At 47.7% G+C, this 19,532-nt stretch overlaps 1 protein-coding gene across 1 annotated transcript in view; it reads left to right on the top strand.

Moving 5' to 3' along the window:
* Window positions 1-19,532, top strand: part of ITIH5 (inter-alpha-trypsin inhibitor heavy chain 5) — a 264,445-nt gene that overhangs the window by 124,097 nt on the left and 120,816 nt on the right. Inside the window, exons 6-7 of the mRNA XM_086918959.1 lie at window positions 3,895-4,064; window positions 18,036-18,152. Of these exons, the coding sequence (XP_086775085.1) occupies window positions 3,895-4,064; window positions 18,036-18,152 (287 nt within the window). The remainder of the gene's footprint in view (window positions 1-3,894; window positions 4,065-18,035; window positions 18,153-19,532) is intronic.

Here is a 19,532-nt window from a genome sequence, read left to right as displayed (position 1 = left end):
CTTGTGCTTCGGTGTCCGGCGGGGGTCGCTCCTGGTCGACCGATAGCTGGTGAATCCGCTGCGTCACCGCCCGGGCACGTGGCCCTGCTGATTTGAATTTGCCACCTCGGCAGACGGCGGCAAAATGGTTGAGGCGCCCACACTTGAGGCACGTCTTGCCTCTTGCGCTGCACGTGGCAGCGGTCGGGTGATCTTCTCCGCAATACCCACAGCGGTTGGTTCGTGGAGGGCCTTGTCGCTGCCTTGCCGGTGGGAATCGCCTGTGGATGGCGTCCACTCGCTCTTCCTTGATGGTCGGGGTTCGCGCCATCGTTGGGGCAATGACTGGAGTGCGCAACGCCACCTCCATCTCTTCAGCCCTTGCATCCGATAGTTCATGCGACCTGGCCAGGACGAGGATCTCGTCAAGTGAAATCCCTGGTTGCCTGAGGATCAATTTTCTTAGCAGCTTCGACTTGCATCCGACAATTATTTGATCCCTTATTTCTTCCCTGGGGTCCGTGAACGGGCACGTGCTCGCAAGTCGACGGAGTCGAGCATAATACATGTCGACGGACTCAGATTCAGTCTGCCATGCGCGCTTAAACTTGAATTTCTCGAAGTCGTTGTTTAGCTGTGGATCAAAGTGGGCGTTTAGGGCCGCGACTGCGGCGTCGTAGTCGTCCTCGGCACCAGTGTTCGGGAGTGACTCGAATAGGTCGTAGATTTCTTGTCCCCCGTAGAGGATGAGTAGAGATCTCTTCACCGTTCCATCAGTTTCTCTAGTCCCCTTGAAATAAAGATTGAGGCGTCCGACCCACGCCCTCCAACGGAGGGCGGCCGTTGCCGGATCCGACGTTTCGCTGAATGGCGGGATGGGCGCTGCGCCCGCATGCAGGTGGGCAGACTGAGCAGAGGTAGTGGGACCGGCAGGGGCCTGGTTTCCCGCCTGGGCGTTGGCCTGTGGGACGACTGCAGGTGGCGGTGGCTGGACAACGCCGTCTTGTGCTGCGCCGGCGTCCTGACTCATGGTGACGCTGTGTGTGAGGAGGTATGGTGCTTTCCGGGGCCGTGGCAGGGGACTGCTGCTGTCAGTTGTCCTTGGGTGCAGTGACTGAGATTAGTGTTCCCCTTATGCCTGGACCTGATGAGACCACAGGGTTGCAGGCTTTCCAAATGACATGCAGTACAGGCAGGAGCGAGGACTGGATTGCCTTGACCAATGCTTGTTGGGCCTCGTAGTGTTCTCTGTCCCCGGGTGCAGTCGGCCTGAATTGTTGTTGCCAATGCTTGTTTGTATTGCGGGCAGCTTGACGAGGGGGAAGAGAGAGAGAGAGCAGCGCGGAGCCCCGCGCGCACAAGCAGCAGAGGCGTCTCCCTGCAGCAGCCTGAAGAGGGGGAGGGGCGGGCCTGCTCCGGGCCGCGAACACGTGGTTCTGCCGGTGTCTTGACTCTCGCCGGCCGGCAAGATGAAGGGGCGCGGTGAGCGCGTGCAGGCGGGGCAGAAGGAACACTCACCCGCAGGAGGCGAAGGCTGCGCACCGTCGCCGCGAGTCCCGCCAGCTGAAGGCGCACCCTCACGGGTGACGCGTGGGCGGGTCTCGGCTTCAGGGCACGGCGAGCCGGATCGGCTGGGTACCGTAGCCAGGGCACACGCAGCAGGAGGAGCAAGAGGCGGTGGGCACGCGTGGCATACGACCGCCTCGTCGCCAGTGTAGTGAGGTAGGTGAGGCCTACCACGTGCTGGTATACTGTGGTAATAATGACACTCGGACACTGGATGGAAGTTAGCCGGAAAGACCACGAGCGGCCTTCCGCTTGTTTATTTATACCCCGGCGCGAGCCCGCCCCGGGGTTGTGCGTGCGTGCGTGGGGGAAAAGGCAACATTGTAGTGGAGAGCCCGAGTGGCTCTCTACACCATGGACTTTGATCAAGTTCCCACCATGATACCTCGAGAAATTTCCATTGTGATCGGACTCATAAAACTTTCCCAGCTGAATATGTTTCTGTAGCGTGGCCTTGTTAAGTGAAAGAATACTAGCAGGTCATAGGTGCACAACGTGAGAATGTTCGCCTGCTTTCTGTTGCAACGCAGTGGCCTTCGGGTACCGTGAGTGGGACGTACGTAGAGCTAACACAGATGCGTTCTTGGAGAGCCTTTGTGTCGGGTGTGGTGCCAAGGCTGCGGGGCTTGGTAAAAGTGATACACGATTAATAGAAAATGAGAACATCTGAGCAGATGGACCGCAGAGCAGCCAATCAGCTGCATGTACTGGGAGTCATCAACAACTGACAGCCAGAGAGAAAGACACAATTGCAGAGAGGGTTCAGATGGAGAGGAAAAGAGAGGCAGGGAAAGAGCAACAATGAAAGAGAGGACAAGGAGTGAGCGAGACGCAGAGAGAATACAAAAGGAGACAAAAGGAGAGGAGACGAAAGCAAGAATGAAAGAGGGCAGTGAGAGCGTAGGGGAAGAGAGAAAGAGAAGAGTGGATGAGAGATATAGAGATAAAAATGGATTCGAGGTTAAAAGAGAAAGAGGAGACCAAGAGAGCGAAAGAAGGTGTAAGAAAGAGGAAGAGAGAGGAGTAAAGAAAGTGGGAGAGCGTGGGTGAGGAGAGAGAGGCGGAAGAGGCAAAGGAGAGAGAGAGAGAGTAGAAGGAAATAGGAGGGAGAGAACGAGAGAGAGAGGGAGGGACAGGGGAGGGAGAATAAGAGAAATAGAGGGAGATGCAGAGAAATCATGGGCCTCCTTTACTAATTTTTGGCGTAGGGCACCGCCGCAAGTCTTCTTGCAGTGCTGCCCGGCATCAAAAGGAAATGGGCAGGAATATGTTGTATTAATGAAATACAGCGCATTCCTGTCCTCCCTGCCTGCTCACAAATTGGTGCCTAGGGCAAACGCAGGCACCCTAGTACCATGGTGCAAGGGCGTCTGCATTGTTGGCACAATTGTTTTTATACATTAAGTGACACCTTCCTGCATAAAAACAAGCAATGGATGTGTTTCCCTCTTTCTAAGTGCACTGCAAAATGCAGCACACATAGAAAGAGGAAAAACAAGCAGCAATAAAGTTATTTCTCCTTCTTACACCTTCCCGGGGGAAGCACACAGTTTTGACCTATTTCTAGGTTTACAGATCCTTGTACATCTGGGAATGTGTCAAAACCCATGAGTGCTGCATGGGAAAACCCACAGCAACGCCCATGGAATGCCTTCTTGACATTGAGTAAGGCAAGCTTTGCGGCTAGAGTGGTCGACCTCGAAGCTGGGGAACTGGGTTCGAGTCTCGACAATGACGCTCAACATCCTGTGATACTGGGCAAATAACCTAATCTCCGCGTGCCTAACAAAAATGAATGCGATCCGTAACAAAACTGGTGCCCATGTAAAGTGCTCTGATACCTGATGTCTCGGGCGTAGTTCGCGTTATACAAAACTCTAAAACTCTAAAAAAAAAAAGGAAAAAGGCAGCACTTTGCGCTCTCTTGCCTTACTCCGTATCTATGAGGCCATGCGGAGTCACGCAGGGTGGCTTTGCGTCGCCTCATAGATATGATTGAGAGGCCTGCGCCACCGGAGCATCATAAAATGTGATGCTCCGGCAGTGCAGGCCTCTTGTAAATGAGTCCCCAAGAGAGAACAGAGTGAATGAGAGAATTAGAGAGAAAAACAGAGCATGCAAGAGATAGTGAGAGGTAGAACCTGAGATCACCCCTGAGTAGTACTTTTGGACACCACAATGTGGTGGAAATGGGATGCCAATTATACATATCTTTACATGGTTCATGCTGAAATCGCTCTCAGCTTTAAAGTGAAAGATATTTTGGCTGTGTGCTTCTGTCATGAAATCTTGTCTGATAGTTGTAACAAAAGTATAATGCAAATGACCTGTTATTTTTATTTTGCACAGACAAGTCCTCCCCTCCCCCTTCTACTATCATCAAGCAAACTCACAATTCTGTCAAAGTGACCTTCAACCCCAACGTGGTGCAGCAGGCCAAGATTGCCCAAAATGGCATTTTGGGGGACTTCGTTGTTCGATACGACGTGAACAGAGAACTGAGCGTGGGAGATATCAAGGTTTGTATGCATGGCCAGAGACAGCATTGTATGCATTCTATTGTAAAAGTATTACGCATTGAAAAATAATGGTGCATTTCTCTCTACATGAATGTTTTGAGCATTTGGGGACCATGTGTTTTGCAATGTCTATTGCAAGACTTTTTGTGGGTCCAAGAACATACAGTGACTTGGAGCCCACCCATTGCTTACTAATGGTTGGCTTTCCTTTCCCTTTTATTTGCCTGCTTCTTATTCGTGTCCCTGCTTGTCAATCATGTATCTGTCCCGCTCATGGAACATTGCCTCTTTACCATCAGTTTTGACTGGCTGGCTTCTATGTTTCCACTGCTTGCTTTTCAAGCACTACTTTTTTCTTTTCAGTTTTGCACTCTGTGAGTGTGCATGATGTTCAAGTTGTGTTTTTCATGTGCAACCCACCCCCTTGCACTTTGTGTTGAACTCTGCCATCCGTGTGCTTCTTGATGCCCCTTCCATGTTGCATTGGCTCTTGTGTACTGCCTCTCTTTCTTTGTTTTCTGTGTGCTTCCCTCCTCCTGTTTCATGTTGTTCTCTTGCACTTTGCTTTTCCCCCACCCCATATGCTCACCATTGCCTGCTCACGCGTATTTTTCACCCCACGCCCTTCATGATGCTCTCTCACCTGTTGCTTGTCACCCCTCGTCTAATGTTCTCCATGTTGCTCTCTCCCCCAAGCCCTCTCTGTTACTTCCGCCGCCGTGCTGGAAATCCAGAAATTGTGCAAAATGTGCTTGCGAGCACCACGTGTGGGCTGCTGTGTGCCTGTGTAAAAATGTCAGGGAAAGTGAATGAATGAGATGAAAGGTGATTCCAGCTGTGGTTTGACTCGTGAAGGCTGTGGGTTGACTTAAAGAGATTCTAACTGCTTCCTGATTAGCTGTTAAATCTGTGTGCGGTGATTGGAAGGTGCACTTGGCAGGCTTCTGAACGGTTGTTTTGTGCTTATTCTCTCTTCATGAGACTGTGTGGCTTTTCATTTAGGAAACACGTGTTTAAAAATGTATGAGAGAAGATCTTTGATGAGAACTTGCGCCGGTTGTGTGTGCCGAATCTCCATTTTCTTCCGTGTCCCAGTCTCAGACAACTTGTGTTTTTTTACTGATAGAAAGGAAGTGTGCTCACACCAATCACATCAGGTTTGGTTGTATGTTCGCCCTCATTAGAGGGAGATTTGCTTTATATTTGGCACTCTCTCCAAACTTTAGTGAGCTTGTACTTCACTTCTCTGGCAAATTACCTCAGATGTGCTAAGCTAGTCTCTCTAGTTAGGTTAGGAGAATAAGGGCATGCACAGTAGGCTAGAGCAGTTATTGTTTGCTTATACAGATCACTGAGTTTTTGTGTGCTTTTATTAACTGCACCAACTGCAACATACAGTCTGTAGTAATACCATTTTTAAGTCACATGTAACAGAACCGAGGACGGAAGGTTTCGGCTCAAGCTGTCCGCATGAAAGTTCAGGTGCCCCTGAATGTAAACAGCACTAAGTGCCAACAGGTGAGATTCCGCCCAGGCATAAATCATAAAAACCAGCAGATTCAGAGACATGCACCGGGTCCCCCCCTGATGGTTCAAGTAACAACGAGCCATCTGATTGTTGGTACGAACTAACAGATTCGCCACTCGGAGAGAAACCTGAAAGAGCAGAATCGCCTGCCAAAAGACCGCCAACTCTTGTGAATTTTAGGAATGGGTGCTGTCCTCCCAAGACCACTGACCCTTGGTCTCCAAGGACCCCATCGTGGCCCCCAATCCCCAAAGACTAGTGCCCATTGTCAACAAGAGGGGAGGAGGAAGCTGAAAACACACACCCTTCTCCAGATTGGGAGTGCAAAGCCACAAGTACAAATCCCGAACCAGAACAGGAGAGAGGAACCAGAGCTTCATAATCTGCACAGGGGGTCCAACTGAGTCTACAGATGATTCACCAAGGGCTTGAGGTGCAGATGAGTCCTGGGAACCACAGCCGTGGTGGCAGCCATCAATCCCTGGACCCGCAACCAAACATGAACCGGGGCAAAAGGCCAACTCAGCAGGTTCTGCAGAAGAGTCTGGAGGGCAGAGATCCTAGCAGGAGGGAGAAACACCACCCCAACAAGGTATTGAAAAGACCCCCGGTGAATTGAAGTCTTTGCACAGGAACCAGATTACATTTGGCAGATGTAGCTTGAATCCCAAACCCTGGTACATGGCCATCGTCACCTCTACTGTCCGAAGAGCCTTAGGAAGGGAGGAAGCAGAGACCAAACAATCATGAATATAGGCCAGTGGTTCCCAAACTTTTTCAACCTGTGGCTCCCTTTATCTATTGACTGTTGTCCACGGCTCCCCTTTTTGTAACTTTTTCTTTCGGATGAGGAGGATGTAAGCCCAGCCTCTGGAGTGCTTCCATTTTTCATCTCTTTAGTCCAGTGGTTGGTTCCTAGCTTACCAAGCTATCCAATGGATGTTAAAAAAAACACAGGGGCGTTCTGCATCACAGACAGACTGTGCTAAAGTGACAGGTACACAAAAACCCAAACAGTAAATAAATTAATGAGCCAGTTAGAGTTGCCACTTGATACATGTTGAGGACTTTATGGCAGAGCAAAGCAGGTTTCGTGAAATAAATAAGAATACAAACTTTCTATGTGGATACTAAAGTTTCCATGTGTGTTATTTCATGGTGTCTAAGGTATTTCTGACTTCATCAAGTGCCAATGGAATTGTCTGAGAATTTTCAAAAATGCTGTAAATTGATGGCTACCACATTTGCCAATAAGAATGTGAATTTGTTCAATTGACCCTGGGTTCAACAAACAGATTACAAAGTTTCGATCAATTTGAAACACAAAATCACAAATTGTATTTCCTACTGTCTCATATTTCACCCAGCATTTGCGCAATTCCATCACAAGTGGAACATTACTACATTTCTGCATTTAGGGTCAAGGGGTGGAAAGAGAGGTATTCTTAGGTGAGATGATTCACAGGTAAACTATTGAACTTTCACAGCCCTTCCCAGTGGATTTTCCCACTCAATTACGTACCTAAGGTTAGTGCCAGCAAAGTATAGCAGATGTGTGCATTTGGGTCTAATGGGCATCTAAGCACCCCATAAAGGAGGTGTAAGAGAATGTTTTTTGAAAACTTGAATATGGTTCCCGGAAGGAGAAAACAAAATAGCAGGTTTATATGCACGCAGATAAGGTGCAATTCCCACTGACGAAAATTTCACCTGTCAAGAACTAGCTGCATGCTCGAAAATCAGAAAATCAGTGCCTGGCACTGCAACACGTCACATGCTGGTCCAAGCCATTCACGACACTGACAGGTGCTGCTTTCCGAAACTCCCCCGCAAGACATTCCCACTTAGCACGTGCCTTTACTGGAGCCCACAAATGCACATTTTAAATATGCAACTGCCATGTTTTAGAACGGAGGCATACTGATACAACCTGCTCCCTTTCTCACATTCTCAAGAAGTGTGCGGCGCCCCTGACGAGTTCTTGTGGCGCACCAGGGTGCCGCGGCGCACAGTTTGGGAACAACTGATATAGGGAAACACAGAGAAACCCTGAAGCTGCAAAACCCCCGGAGCCAATCCCTTGGTAAAGTCTGGGGAGCAGTAGAGACGCCAAAAGGCAACACCCGAAACTGGTAATGGACCCCAGTCACTGCAAACCTCAGGAATTACTGATTTCCCGGATGGACAGGAACATGAAAATAGGCGTCTTTTAAATCAAGAAAAGCCAGAAACCGTATCACTTACCGCAGCCACCAAATGCTGGAGGCGGGAGTACCCGACCCCTCGCTTCAACGTTAGGCTAAGTAAGGACACCGTCTTAGATAGCCCTGCTCACCCCCTTTGTAGCTTGGCACGAGCAGCCAGACTTATATCCACGGCACGAGTGTTCAATATATGAAACCATGCTCACAATAACCCCATGATGTCACCACAAATAGACTCCACACAAATTTTTATAAAATGAGTATAATCTTTATATAAGCAATTATACGATACGACCACACAATACAAAATTAACATAAAAGAATGTGTAGTATTTTTTCCGGTTGGTTGGTAGATTCTAATCCCAACCACCGCTCCTAACCAACAGTTAAGCTCACTTCTAACCGTTTCCAAAAAGTTAGGCCAGTCGCATTGCTAGAACCACACATGTTGCAAAAGGAAACAAATACGTCAATGCGTAACAATATTCTCTTATACTGTGCAACAGAGAAACAATGCCATACGTAGCGCCACAGTCATGTACTATGCAATTGAAGAAAAAATGCAATGTGTATCACCACCAGCATGCCCTGTACCAGGAAGAAAGAAAGCAATGCGTCACGCTACAATCCTGTACAGTGCAATGAAGAAATAATACACTGCGCCACGTTATACTCAGATACTGTGCACTGAAGAATTAATGCAATGCACCACATTACAATCTTGTAATATGCAAGGAAAAAATAACGCAGTGCGTAGCGCACCAAGCATTTCGTTCGTTAGGCCCAAATGAAGTCAGGCGTCATATGACAGTTCGATGGTTCGTTAGCAGCAACAATGCAAAGTGTAATACAACAGTTTTATGTGCTTGGTTAACACTGCCCCTGTTATGGATCAAATGATGACCCAAAAGTGCTGCTTACCACTCCGACTCCAGCACTGCCCCTCCTAGGCAGGGATCCAAGCCGAAGCAAAGGCCCGCACAGCTGACTGAAACGGGAGGCCAAGAGAGTGTCCCACCTCGCCCGCACCCCACCCCAGGTGTTGACCACTTTACATGGTGGGTGCTACCCCCACTCTCCAGCGAGTTGGGCCTTGATCCAGAACTCCATCACGGGGTGCGGCGGCTTAGCTCTTCCGTGGCTGCCAGTCCGGGACGCTGCGAGTGACTCCGAGAGCCCAATGACTTTGGCCCTCCTTCTAGCGGTCTCAGTCCACACCGAGATCCGCCCTCAGCACTGTGAAGACTTTACTTCTTATTCAGTGCACCCCCTACTCAGGCACTCCTCACCAGCGCCTCAGGTTGCACTTCAACACGCACACGCGGGTCCGAGACTAGCCTCTTCTCTGGTGCTCATGACACTCCGGCGCTCTTCACCAGCGCTCCGCTTGCACCTCAACACGCACCCTGCCCATTCGAGTCTCTCCTTTTCTCCAGGTGCACACAATGTCCAGCCACTCTTCACCAACACGCTGGCTGCACCACGATACGCACTCTGCGCGTCCAAGTCTCACCTTATCGCCCGGTGCACATGATGTCCAGACACTCCTCACCATCGCCCTGGCTGCACCACGACACGCATCCAGCGCGTTCGAGACTCACTTCTTCTGTTGGTGCCTCCGAGGCTCACGTGCTCTTCACCAACACCCGGGCTGCACCATGACAGGACCTAGCGCGTTCAAGACTCACTTCTTCAGTTGGTGCACACAATGCCCCGACACTCTTCACCGGCGCCCTGGCTGCACCTCGACACGCACCGAGCTCGTCTGAGTCTCACTTCTTCCTTTGGTGCACACGAGGCCGAGGCGCTCCTCAGCAACACCCGGGCTGCACCACGACATGCACACTGCACGTCCGAGCCTCACCTCATCTCCCCTTGCACACCACGACCAGGCGCTCCTCACCAACGCCTTGGCCAGCACTTCGACACGCACCCAGGGCGTCCGAGACTTAGCTTACTCCTGCATGCCCACGATCACACAGCACAACTTCTGAGGGTCTCAAGCTGCAAAAGCACATGCACACCGTGTTGCTTGAGACTTATCCAGAAACTTTTATGATCCTGTATTTCCAAACAGGGATCCAGCTCACCCCGGGCCCTTGGGGGTTACAAGACACAGCACAAAGCACAGTTTTTTTCAAGCAGGGGCACCCAGAGCCTCCAAGCACAGTCCCAACAGCCTCCTCTCCGTTAGTTAGAACAGCAAACTGTATACCAGCCCCAGATCATGAAGCAAGGATTAGTCTTTTCTCCGCAGTCTCTTGAGTTGCTGCTTCTTTAGCAGAGGTTCCTGTTGACCACAGAGTGGGTCCAAGCCTTTACAGTCTCAATCAATATCTGTTGCATTCCCACTTTCAGGGGTTTCAACTCTCCTAGTTATACCCCTTAATGTCTTTGAAGTTCGTATGTGCTCCGGGTTCCCTGACCCCCTCCCTAAATCAGTTCTGGATGTCTCCCTCCCAGTGTCACCTCTCTCCCTTTGGTACTGGAGGTCTGGATCATTAATCACTCAGCAGGAGATGGGTCAATTGGTTTATAGCACCAGCCCAGGCCTTTTCACCTACCAGGCTTCTCCTCCCCCTACTCTCCAGATGCAGGGAAGCATGGTGCCATCTCAACCGCTCCCTGTGTTTAGACCTCTCCCAGCTCCTCTCACCTTTCAGTTCCAGACAGACAATCCACATTTCAGAGACACACAGAAATGCTCTGAGCACAAAACTCAGCTACTTTCCAAAACAGTGGTTTATGAACACACAGTGACAAAACCACCTTCACAGAAAGATGTGTTATAACACTGTGAGTTCATACATACTAAACTGTACCTCTCAATTATAAACTGACGGGAAACTAGGCTAAGAAACACAACACCCAGCCTCCCCCATTCTGTCCTATGGGCAGGATGGCCTTTCAGCAGTGAAAAATGAAATGGAGAGTTTTTCACTGTAAGAACTTAGCACACACTTCAGCATCTGTTCTGCCTTTTACCTACACTGCACCCTGCACAGGGGTTGCCTGGGATCTACCACAGGGGTGACCAACATGTATGTAAAAGGGAAATTCAGGCCTGCCATTGGTTGCCCTTGTCAGGACTACAGGCTAACTTAGAATTCTGCGCGCAGGCCCTACACTGAAGGCCTGAGTTCCCTTCTCTGCGTGCCCATGCATTACTAGCCCTTGCACATCGCTAGGGACTTTTACTAGTAAGGCAAACATACCAATCATGGCCAACCAATCAGCATTACATTTTAAATAAGGAAGTCATGTACTTTGACACTGATCAGCAGTGGAAAAGCACCCAAAGCATCTGAATTGGCTACTCTATGTCAGGAAAATGGTCTAGGGGAAAGCAGAAAGTTTAGGGGACTTTAGCCAAAAAGGTGAAGTCCTACATTTCCTTTTGGGGAATTGTCCATGCCCTTATCCTCCTCCACCTTAGATTTTTTACAGAAGGCTCCAGCAAAGCAGCCTTTACAGCAGAATTAACAAAATCCTGCAAATCAGACCTAGAAATCTGCAACAGGTCATCCTCCAGCAGTTCCTGTACATTATTCCTCTTGAACAAAGATTTTGCAGGCACTGAAGATGCATGATTTCTCACTCAATTGTCAACTTTAAATATGTTCTGGAAATCCATTTTTCTCAAAAAGTACAATTTATGAGATCTAAAACTACATACCTATTCATCTCAAATACACGATTTACAATTTTGGTACACATATATTAATTCAACCAAGCAAAAGTTTTTTTAATTTAAAAAGCTGGGCTGCACACAGGAGAGCTACTTGTAGGTAGCTGGAGAGCTACCAGTAGCTCACAAACTACTCGTTGAAGAATCCTGCACTATATCATACAGCAGCGGTCAGTGGGTCAGCCCACTTCAGACACTGGTTCACTTCATTGTGAGTGACATGTTCTGCCCTTTCACAAAGAGCACATCCAGTATGGGGTGGGTGGAAATCTCTGTTCCGCTGGTGGAATTCACAGAATTTTGCAACTCCGCACTCCTCTTGGAGTGCAGAGTTCAGCAAAAACTCTGCAACTGTGGCATGGTGGAGTTTACTGCCCACCCTAGAGTAGAGGCTACTTATGAGAGAGTATATGTGCAGCATGAGCTGTTGGTTTTGTTGCTGTGCGACGGCACAGTCGTTCGTGACAGTGGACAATCTCTGTACTGATCTGCTGTTTCTCAGGAATTCAGCACAGCGCGGAATTATAGGTATGCGGCCAGAGAGAGGTCAGTGAATACATTAAAGGCAATGAGTTAGCATTGCCAATGAAAATGACCTGAAAAGCTGATTTTACCCCTCAATTGAAATACGGAAACAGATTTGCTTAGGTATGTCATCTTTGTCCTTGTTTTCAGGGCTGGGGCCAATTTTTAAGGCTCAGGGTGAGGATGTGGGTGATAGGGTAGTTTATAGGGCCAGGGGCCGAATTTTACGGCTCAGGGCAAGGAGGAATGGGCAGTTTTCAGGGCTGTGGCAGTGTTTAGGGCTCAGGGCGGAGGAGGGGGGTCAGGATAGATTTTTTGGCCTGGGGGCCAGGTTTTAGGGCTCAAGATTGGGAGTTGGGGTAGGTAATAGGGCTGGGCCAGGTAGATTACAATGCAGGAGGACTGCCTTTTAGGGCGCAGGGTAGGGGGGGGCTTGGGTGGGATCTTTACCACACATATACCTTTACCAATCATGCCTTTACAACGAAATTTGTTGCAGAGGCATGTGTGGTAAAGGCATGAGTGGTAAAGATGCAGGTGCTGTAAAGAACGTAGGGTTAAGGCACGCCGAGCAGTGCTTAATTTGTGCTGGTGGTTTCCGATGCTGGGCACCCGCACTTAATTGTCAGCCCCGGCTCTAATGACAGTCGACACATGGTGGCACTGTCTTTTTCATTATGAGATGACCACAACAACCATGTCAATATACACTAAAATTGAGTAATAATGGTGTGGCCTGCACTTGCCTTCTTTAACAATTAAATTCTTGTACAAATTAAGCACTGCACATGCGTGGTTTAGGCACACGTGGTTGTGTCATACAACCCCACTGGTTGGATGATAAACAGTTGCTATAATATGGGTCCAGTGTCACTTTAAAGCCCCTAGACCCTGGCGCACCTGCACCTGATCCACTATGGATAGCAACGCTGCCAGCTCCACTTTCTGCAAAGGGGCCTCTTTTGGGACGAAAACAAGGCAAAAACACCTACAAAGGAAAAGTGCACATTGACCTGTGAAATCCTTTTCACAAAAGTAATTCCTCCAGCTATAATATTCCAGCTGATTCTAGTTGTGTCTGTGGACTAGTTTCTGTTGTTATCATTTTTTGTTTTGCTTTCTGATGCTGTGTATTGATTTTAGTTTATATTTTTTTTTACTAATTGAAATTCCCTTATATGTTTTGCTTTTCATATTTAGTCAAGTGTGCAGATAGAGATGTGCCTGATCCCTTTGGAAATTTTTTGTAACTGGAATTTTCGCCAGGGCTGCACTCCAACGTGTTTATCTTTGAAAGAAAACATAATGATAGGAATTTGGGATCTGTATTTCCACCGCACAATTAGTACGTTATGTTAAGTTATGTAACGTTATGTTTTCTTGTCATGTTATATTGTGATTACATACAACATTTTTCCTTCTATTAGAGTGAAGAAGTGTATCGCAGATTGTGGTCATTGACTCAGTACCACTCCAATCATACCATAAAAGTAGTTAAATTATACTTATTGTGAAAACATTAAATTGTTGACTCGTGTGTCATAATTATTAAGCAATTGTGACATTTCCTGTCTCAGAGAAGATTACAACAATTCTCTATGTAACAAAGTAACCTCAATGCGATAGACAGTTTAGAGGTTTCTTTAGAATAACACGATATTCATTCAGCAGATCCTATTCAAATTCTAGCTCTCGAATATGTAAAGGCTTTTTCCTTGCATTTAAACATACAAATGCCATTGTATTAACACTGTCCTTTCTGCCTGCCAGCGTGAAATCGTTTACGAGAAACATGCATAGTGCTGCACACAACAAAAGACAAGGCAACATGCGCACAGCTCTTTAATTAAAGGCCTGTCTCGATTATAGTGGATATCCCAGCTGTGATCAAAAAGATTTTTTCCTGGAATTTATTTTGGGATCTTCGCTCTGCTGATGCTGTTTGGCTTTGTTTTATGAGTTACAGACTACATTGTATACCCAGGTTTTGAGGGACACAGGGCAACCCCAGTATATTTAATGGTTTGGCTTCCTAAAGCATGTCATTCCAAAAGAAAATAGACAGACTGTGCGAAGCTGTAAGGCCTGATGGCAAGCAACTCAACAGCTTTCTTTATGTCACCAGAAGCACTAATTGCTAAACTGGCAAAGTTCCTTAATAAAGTCGTTAAAAGACCTGCACGAGGAACTTTGTCAATCCTTGCAGGTCCTGGTCACTAAGAAAAAAAAAGTGCTGGGTCGAATGCTTTAATTAATTTCATCTTCCCCGGAGAAGCCTTCGGCCCACTTCTGTGGGGGTCGTGCAACTCACTTCCTTGCCTCACCTGATCCTGGCTGTGGAGGATGGGGAAGACAAAGGTGCCGCCCCACACACTGTCAGAAACAAAGATGGACCAATTTACGATCCAACCAATGGGCCCCCACGACCAGGGACAGGGCTCGACTGATCAAGCACCTGCCTCAGGGCCGCAGGGGACTACGGACTTGGGTGAGGTGCCTAAGATCATACAAGACTCCAAGACGCTGTAGAAACCAAGGTAGGACCTGGCGGGAGTGTTGGAGGGTTGGTTCAAGCAATGGATGCCAGACATTAAACTGTCCCTCCTCTTTGTCATTGAACGGGCCCACCACTCCTTGGTACCGATGCCTCCTCCCGGGGCCTCCCCAAGACCTGTGATCCTGCGGCTGTTGAACCTTAAACACCAAAATGCAGTGCTCCAGGAGGCTCGCACTCATCCTGATCTGGGGTTCAACAATGCAAATATTTTGTTATTTCCAGACTACACACAGGCGGTGCAACAACAAAGGCGCTCCTTGACGTGAACCCACCGTAGCCTGGGGTAGTTGAGACACTCTCGGACACCCCGTTGATTTTCTGCTCTACAGATGTGGTCTTGGACTCCTCGTCTCAACACTCTGGTCTGCCTTGACTTTGATGTTCTCTCACTCCTTGACTTTGATGTTCTCTCACTGCTTGCTTTGCTGGTCTGGCTGCAGGGTGTGTGCTGGGGATGTCTGTCGGTGAGGATGGTTGTGACTGCCCACCTCATCTCCGGGTGTGGATACTGGTTGGGTGAGTGGGGGTTGATTTCCTTCAGTCTTGTATGGGGCTCTTGCGGGAGGGCACATCTCTTCTCATACAATATAAATGATTATCAGGCATTGGATCCTGTTGTATGGGTGCCTGTGGACCACAGTGGCTGACTGCCCTCCTAGTTAAATGACTTGGGACACATAGCTATGGTGACAGATGCTTCCTGGGGTGAAGTGTGGGAGGTGGATTTTTGAGGGTTGGGTAGTTTTGCTGGGCTCTCGAACCTCAATTCTCTTCATGACTTTTATGTTTTTTCCTTTTAGGTCCAAAGCAGCAAATATGCTGGTTATAATTGCTGGCTCAGATGGGCATGATGACCTAGGGGGAAACAACCTTTACAACGCAACTTTTACAACGCACTATCATTACAACAAAACTTTTACAACGCAAGATCTGCGTTGTAATGACATGCGTTGTAATAGTATGCGTTGTAGTGTCATGCGTTGTAATGGCATGCGTTGTAATGGAATGCGTTGTAATGGATGTTGCGTTGTAAAAAATGCGCAGTAAAGGTATGCGTTGTAAAAGTATGCATTTTAACTTCATACATCCGACCTAGGTCTTGGGGTCTCCTGCCTCATCCAGTTAGGTAGGGGATTCGCTTGATTTCCCCGACTGTGAGATGACCCCCAATCAGATAGCAGTGCTCTCCTGGAACGTAATGCGATATGTTGCGTGCCACAGTCATTCTCCTCCAGGAGACGCATTTATTGGGAACGAGGTGCCCCTTTTTGGGCCGCTTTGGTGATGATAGGGTTTATCATTCTGGTTTTACTGCACAAATCTCTCCCAATGGCTGGTACAGTGAGCCATATGGATACCCAGGGTTGCTATGTATGACCCCTCTCTGGTGTGGGACATGGCTTGGAAAACTTTTGAAGCTGGACAGCTTTCTGCTATGGGATTGCATTGGGATCTCATACTTGGGAGATGTCTACAGGGGTTGGACCATTCTATAATTTCAAGACCTGAAGGATATATATTCCCTGTCTAACTTGCAATTCTATCAGTACCTCCAATGTGTCATGCCTCGGTAGCTACTGAGCTTCAGTGTGAGTCACTGCCGGAATACAGTCCATTGGAGGCAAAGCTCTTTCTAGGGCGATTGGGTAAATGGGGCCACCTCAGTGATTTACCGCTCCTTAATTATCCATGTCTCAGACAACTCTTTTTGAAGGAGGTGGGTCACATACTATCCGCGGTCCTAGACTGACCCTTGGCGTTGATGCCTCGTGTAGTATTACTGGAGCTTATGGAGGAAGTGGGGGGGGGTCCTAGGGCTGAGCGTGCCTTTCTGGGGTCCGCTTGTTTGATGGCCAAACAGGATGTTGCTTGAGTCTAGAAACAGCAACAATCACTGACGGTGAGGGGTTGGCGTGCGGGGGTGGACTGGTGTGCGCAGCAGGAAAAGCCCATTTTTGAGGTAGGGGCTGTCCAAAGAAACATGAATGTATATGGGGAAAATTGTCTACTTATTATGGTTGATCAATGTGATGCTGCTCTGTAATTTGCTATTTACACTTGTGATTGATGTCATGCCTTGCCTATCCATTGGTCAAATCTTACTTCATGTAATACTATGCTTTCATAAAATTGGTTATTAAAAGAATTATTCAGGCCACATTCCAGCCCATCATTGACCCCCATATGCTTCTCCAAATAGTGGCCAGTTACAACGAAATCAGGCTTGGTCCTGCTCGAATAGTTAGAGTCCCTCTTTGAAATGTTTCCAAGCAAGGAAGGGTGTGGGTGTCTCTGTGAGTGGTTGGTCTGACACTTAAAAACTTCTCCTGTAGCCCAAGACTGACCCAGTAGAAGTGAATACCAAACATGGCTTTCTTGGTTTTAACAAGCCTAGAGGCTTACATTGAATCAAAACAAGTGTCTGTTACGATCTTGTCCCTCTCATAAACCTGCCACAAAGCTTTAGAAACAATTTTGCTTGGATCAAAATGTAACCATGTCAGCTTTGCAATCTGGAATACATCTTTGTAATGGGTCTTTGCCAAAAAGCAATTCATTTTGTCTTTAAGAAAATTTCCAGTGTACCTATTTTAACACCAGCAGTGTTTACATTTCCAGCCACGTCTCTGTTCAAGCAGATTGTTTCTCAATGCCACACTCACCCATCACACAGTGCTTGCGGAATGTAAAATGTAAAATCCGAGCCAAACTAGAAAAAGATAAAAAAGTGAAATAGAATTTTTTGATCCTTCTCATTTGTCACATTCCACTGCAGTTAAACAGTGGCGGCTGCCTCCAAACAGGGGTGGTCGGGAGGGAGTGGGGGGGGGGGGGGGGGAGGGGGAGTTGGGGGGCGGTGCGGGTGAAAAAGAATAATAATAAACGTACCTGCTTTGCTGCCACATCTGCCGCACGTCTCTCCTCATCTTCTTTTGTTCTTCCCGGCTGCTGCCTGCAGCCTGCACCGGAATCGCCCAGGCTTCTGACTCTGCCAGCCAATCACCACACTGCAGGAGCAGCGTCGTGATTGGTCTGAGCGGCCTGTTTGGCCGCTCAGGCAGTGCCTGGGGAGGCTGGGCATGTTCTCCATGTGGCTGTGCAACACAGCCCAATGAAGAACATATCAACTACAGATGACTGTTTGGCCGGTCCTAGAGGGCTGGTTAAAGCATCATGCGCGTTTAGGGAGGGAGTTCAAGCCACTACTGCTCCCTCTGCATCAGCCAGCCCCGCCCGGAGTTGCAATGGAAAATAAAATGATAATAACTTCTGGTTATTTTCATTTTATTTTTATTTTCAACGAGCAGTGGGACAACGCTCCTCCGCCTTAGTGAAGGAGCCGCCACTGCAGCTGAATCTTTTAGTGTAAACTAACACCTTTAACCTGATAAAAATTGAAACTTAACAAATAGAAAAAGAATTAAGACAATCACTTTCATCGAGGTGTTTATTCTTCTTTCCTCTATAGGTGTTGAATGGCTTCTTTGTGCATTTCTTCGCACCCAAGGATCTCCCACCGCTGCCAAAGAATGTTGTATTTGTGATTGATACCAGCGCCTCAATGGTGGGGACAAAGATGAAGCAGGTAGGTGGTTCAAATACAGCAGTGCACACACACTCCCACTTAAAACAATATATAACACAGGGACAACTTTTGGGGGAAGGACAGAGAAATATCTCCTATTCTGAGTGCACATTTTGTATCTGCTTTAGAGGTAAAATTCTGAAATAAATATAATTATTTATAATAGCTAGCTGTTATGCTGTTGATTAACCTGAGGGCTAATATTTGCCCACACTCTTCACCATACTGTGTGATCCTGGGCGAGCACAATCATGGATGTGGTAATCTTTGGCTTCTTTATATGCATACAGCGAAATATTTTAGGAATGGATCATAATAGTACAAAATGCATTACATTATCTTGGTTATGTAGGGGTTAATGAAATGAACCGTCATGTTCCAAACGTGATAAGGACAGCATTTAAATGTCGACGAAAGACACATCTGGAGAAAGGCGTTTTCTAATACAAAACTCGGACAAAAGAAAGTATACCTCGCACTTTAACCCACTTCAGGAGTACGCTCGTTGACTCTTCCTGGTCTGGGTGCATGCAAAAATATTTGTGTGTAACATTTAAATGATTTCTCCTTCATTTACAATTCAATATTTCCACCGGCCTGAGGTGCCAGCTAACCAACCTGATCTTGCCATGAAAGCGAGAAAAACACACAGTTTCGCTTGTAATTCGGGGCTTGTCTCCTGCGATTGACAGAATCTTTCCTGCCCCGCTCTTAACAGCCCATTAAATAAAATAACAGACTGTGGGCGCAGACGCAGCGTGAGAGAGAAGCAGGGCACCTGGAGAGAGCTGCCGACAGAAAGCACCCATTTTCAAAATGGCTTATTTGGGGTGTTTCGCTGTCATTAAGAGGCCAGCCGAAGGATCATAAAAACTACAAAGCGCATGTCCGTGGACTAGACCATTCATTTTGCATAGATGTGGTGACGGGGCACTGTATTTATATGTTCCACTGAATCAAAGAGCTGTTTGAACCACCCCCACCTCCCCATTGCCAGTCAAACACGACAGGTCCCTGGACACTATGAGGGTTTCTCATGGGAATCAATCACTTTTCTTCTTTTTAGCGGCAGGCTGGAGGGCACGTCTGAGATTATAATCTATGAGCTTTCAGCAAAAGGATTCATGTAGCAGAGAAGTACTCATGGCATTCTGGGCTGATCTCTTAGTCTCAGAACCAGTTGCTTCTGTGTTGACACCTTCTGAATGACTTCACAGATCCTGTTGCCATGGTTCGGACTATAGATGGCAGAACTCGTGCAATTTCACTTCATGGAATTCCATGGAGTTACTTAATAAACTTTGCAAGATTCTGTAGATTTCTGCGAGCGGGCCGAATTGGCACGTCCCATTAAATTTTAGCACCGGGGGCTCGTTCTGC

The sequence above is a fragment of the Lissotriton vulgaris genome, chromosome 1_1 (genome assembly GCF_964263255.1).
Source record: "Lissotriton vulgaris chromosome 1_1, aLisVul1.2, whole genome shotgun sequence".
Classification (NCBI taxonomy): Eukaryota; Metazoa; Chordata; class Amphibia; order Caudata; family Salamandridae; genus Lissotriton; species Lissotriton vulgaris.
Note: the sequence above shows the minus strand (reverse complement) of the source record. Positions and strands in the feature narration are given on the sequence as shown.